General features: G+C 49.0%; 1 protein-coding gene across 1 annotated transcript in view; it reads right to left on the bottom strand.

Annotated features, from left to right (window-relative positions):
- Window positions 1-2,500, bottom strand: part of LOC134080645 (ryanodine receptor 1-like) — a gene marked incomplete at its 3' end in the record, with an annotated part of 84,981 nt that overhangs the window by 43,670 nt on the left and 38,811 nt on the right. The window contains 4 exon segments of the mRNA XM_062537191.1: window positions 534-746; window positions 1,064-1,290; window positions 1,617-1,703; window positions 1,878-2,040. Coding sequence (XP_062393175.1) covers window positions 534-746; window positions 1,064-1,290; window positions 1,617-1,703; window positions 1,878-2,040 — 690 coding nt within the window.

Raw genomic sequence — 2,500 nt, 5'->3', positions numbered from 1 at the left:
TGAATGAGTGAACAAATGAGAGTGAATGAGTGAATGAATGAGTGAGTGAGCGAATGAATGCGTGAATGAGTGAAAGAATGAATGAATGAGTGAGTGAATGAATGAATGAATGAAGGAATGAATGAAAGAAAGCTTTGGAAACTTGTTTTGCACTCAAGGACGCAACATCGAACATTAAGCACAGACAACCATAAATAACAATAAACACACCTAACATCCAACAACACAGATTGAGGGCATTCTGTTCTGTAAGGTTGGCGATGCTTTTGAAACCAGATCTAGGGATTTTCCTGGCCATTTTAGTCACCCTGTCCAGCATGCTCATGTTCTGGACAGCAGTTCAGACGAGGGTTTGTGTGTGTGTGTGTGTGTCTATGTGTGTGTGTGTGTGTGTGTGTGTGTGTGTGTGTGTGTGTTGTGTGCGTGTGTGTGTGTGTGTGTTGTGTGCGTGTGTGTCACTCTGAACAAAAGTCAAACACGGTCAGAGTTGAGGTGTCTGCATTAAGACCACCCAGTGTGCTGAGGAGGCTGACCTGATGAGCAGGTCGTAGTAGCCGCTGCGGATGGGCCCGGGCAGGTAGGTGTTCTCGATGGCGTAGATCAGCTGCGACTCGTCCACGTGGCTGCACAGGGCGTGGGCCACGCGGTTGTTGCCTAGCGCGCACACCGAGCCGTACAGCTTCAGCGTGTGGTAGTGGAACTTCAGCAGGTCCAGCCGCTCAGACAGCTCCAGGATGTCGATACACCTGAGGGGGGACAGGTGCACATGTGGAGTCACCTACCATGTCGTAGACACACACACACACACACACATACACTGACGTGTTCTCCTCTGGTTTATGTCAAATCATCACGGTTTGCGGCACCACACACTCAACCTTCCAGCCGAGCCTCTCGCGTCGTACACACACACACACACACACACACACACACAGACACACACTCACTGACTTTGTTGTTTGTTGTTTTGTGGTATATTTAGAACCAGCATGACATAACACACACACACACACACACACACACACACACACACACACACACACACACACACACACACACTGACCTGTTCTCCTCTGGTATATGCAGCGCCATCATGATGAGCGGGTCCTGACACTCCACCTTCCAGCCGAGCCGCTCGCTGACCCGGCCCGTCTCCGGAGACAGGAAGTGGTTGGGCATGCGGCTCCAGATGACCGGGGTCAGCATCTGCAGGTCCAGACGCGGAGGGCACTGAGGAACCGGGTTCTTGCGGTCGCTGCGGAACATGGCCGCAGACAAGGGCATGATGTTCTAAAGTAAGAACGGGAGAGAGAGAACGTACACTATGAACTAGCCAGAGGAGAAGGGCATGGAGAACAATGAATGATGTGAACGAATGAATGAATTAAACAATCAACCAATCAATCAATAATCTGCATGAATGAATGAATGGATGGATGGATGGATGGATTAATGAATGATATGTCCGAATGAATGAAAGAATGAATCAATCAACCAACCAATCAATGATTTGCATGAATGAATGAATATATAAATGAATGAATTAATGAATTCATGCATGCATGAATGAATGAATGAATGAATGGATTATGAATGAATGAATGAATGGTGCAGACCTTCAGTTTGCCCAGTTCTATCTGCAGCATGTTCTGACTAGAAGGCAGGCAGAATACAGCAGGGAACAGCTTAGTGTTCGGCTCCACCTGAAACACACAATCATCAATGAACAAGCAGAACAGCATGACATCCTCTTGGACATCCTCCTGATTCTTACGAAACAAATGCCTCTAATGCCTACACCATTTTCATCTTAAAGGGATTTTTGGAAATAAGCTTATTTTCCACCTCCCATTGGCTGTGAAGGTCATGTGACTCACCTGGTAGAAGGCGTTGACCTCTTTCCCGTTGACGGTGAAGGTCATGAGGCCTGTGTCCAGGTCCACCAGGCAGCCGATGATGAAGTCCTCCTGGCTGATGCGCGTCTGCTGCGAACTCCCAAACTCACCACCCCACACCATGTAGCAGTTACTGCGCTTCATACTGGACACACACAGAGAGAGAGAGAGAGAGAGAGAGATACAGTAGTGTGTGTGTGAGTTTGTGTGTGTGTGTGTGTACTCGCCATGTTCTAGCAGCATCAGAATCACAACTCTCATTGGAACTGATGTTCTAGAAGCATTAGAATCACAACTCTTGCAAGCCGTAGCTGATAGAGCTGTTGATGGAGCCGCCCGTCCCCACCAAGAGCACTTTCAGGCAAACCCAGTCTGTGTGTGTGTGTGTGTGTGTGTGTGTGTGTGTGTGTGTGTGTGTGTGTGTGTGCATGTGTGTGTGTGTGCATGCCCAGGCTGCTGACAGCCCCAGCTGTGACAGGGGTCTGGAGATCATCTGCTGACTTCACCGTGGCTCAGTGTCGTCTTAAAAGCGTCTCAGCACAGCGCACAGAGGAGGGGCCACCCCGTCCATCTCCCATGACCCGCTCCATTCACTGTCTCAGTTT

The sequence above is a fragment of the Sardina pilchardus genome, chromosome 5 (assembly GCF_963854185.1).
Source record: "Sardina pilchardus chromosome 5, fSarPil1.1, whole genome shotgun sequence".
Lineage (NCBI taxonomy): Eukaryota > Metazoa > Chordata > Actinopteri > Clupeiformes > Clupeidae > Sardina > Sardina pilchardus.
Note: the sequence above shows the minus strand (reverse complement) of the source record. Positions and strands in the feature narration are given on the sequence as shown.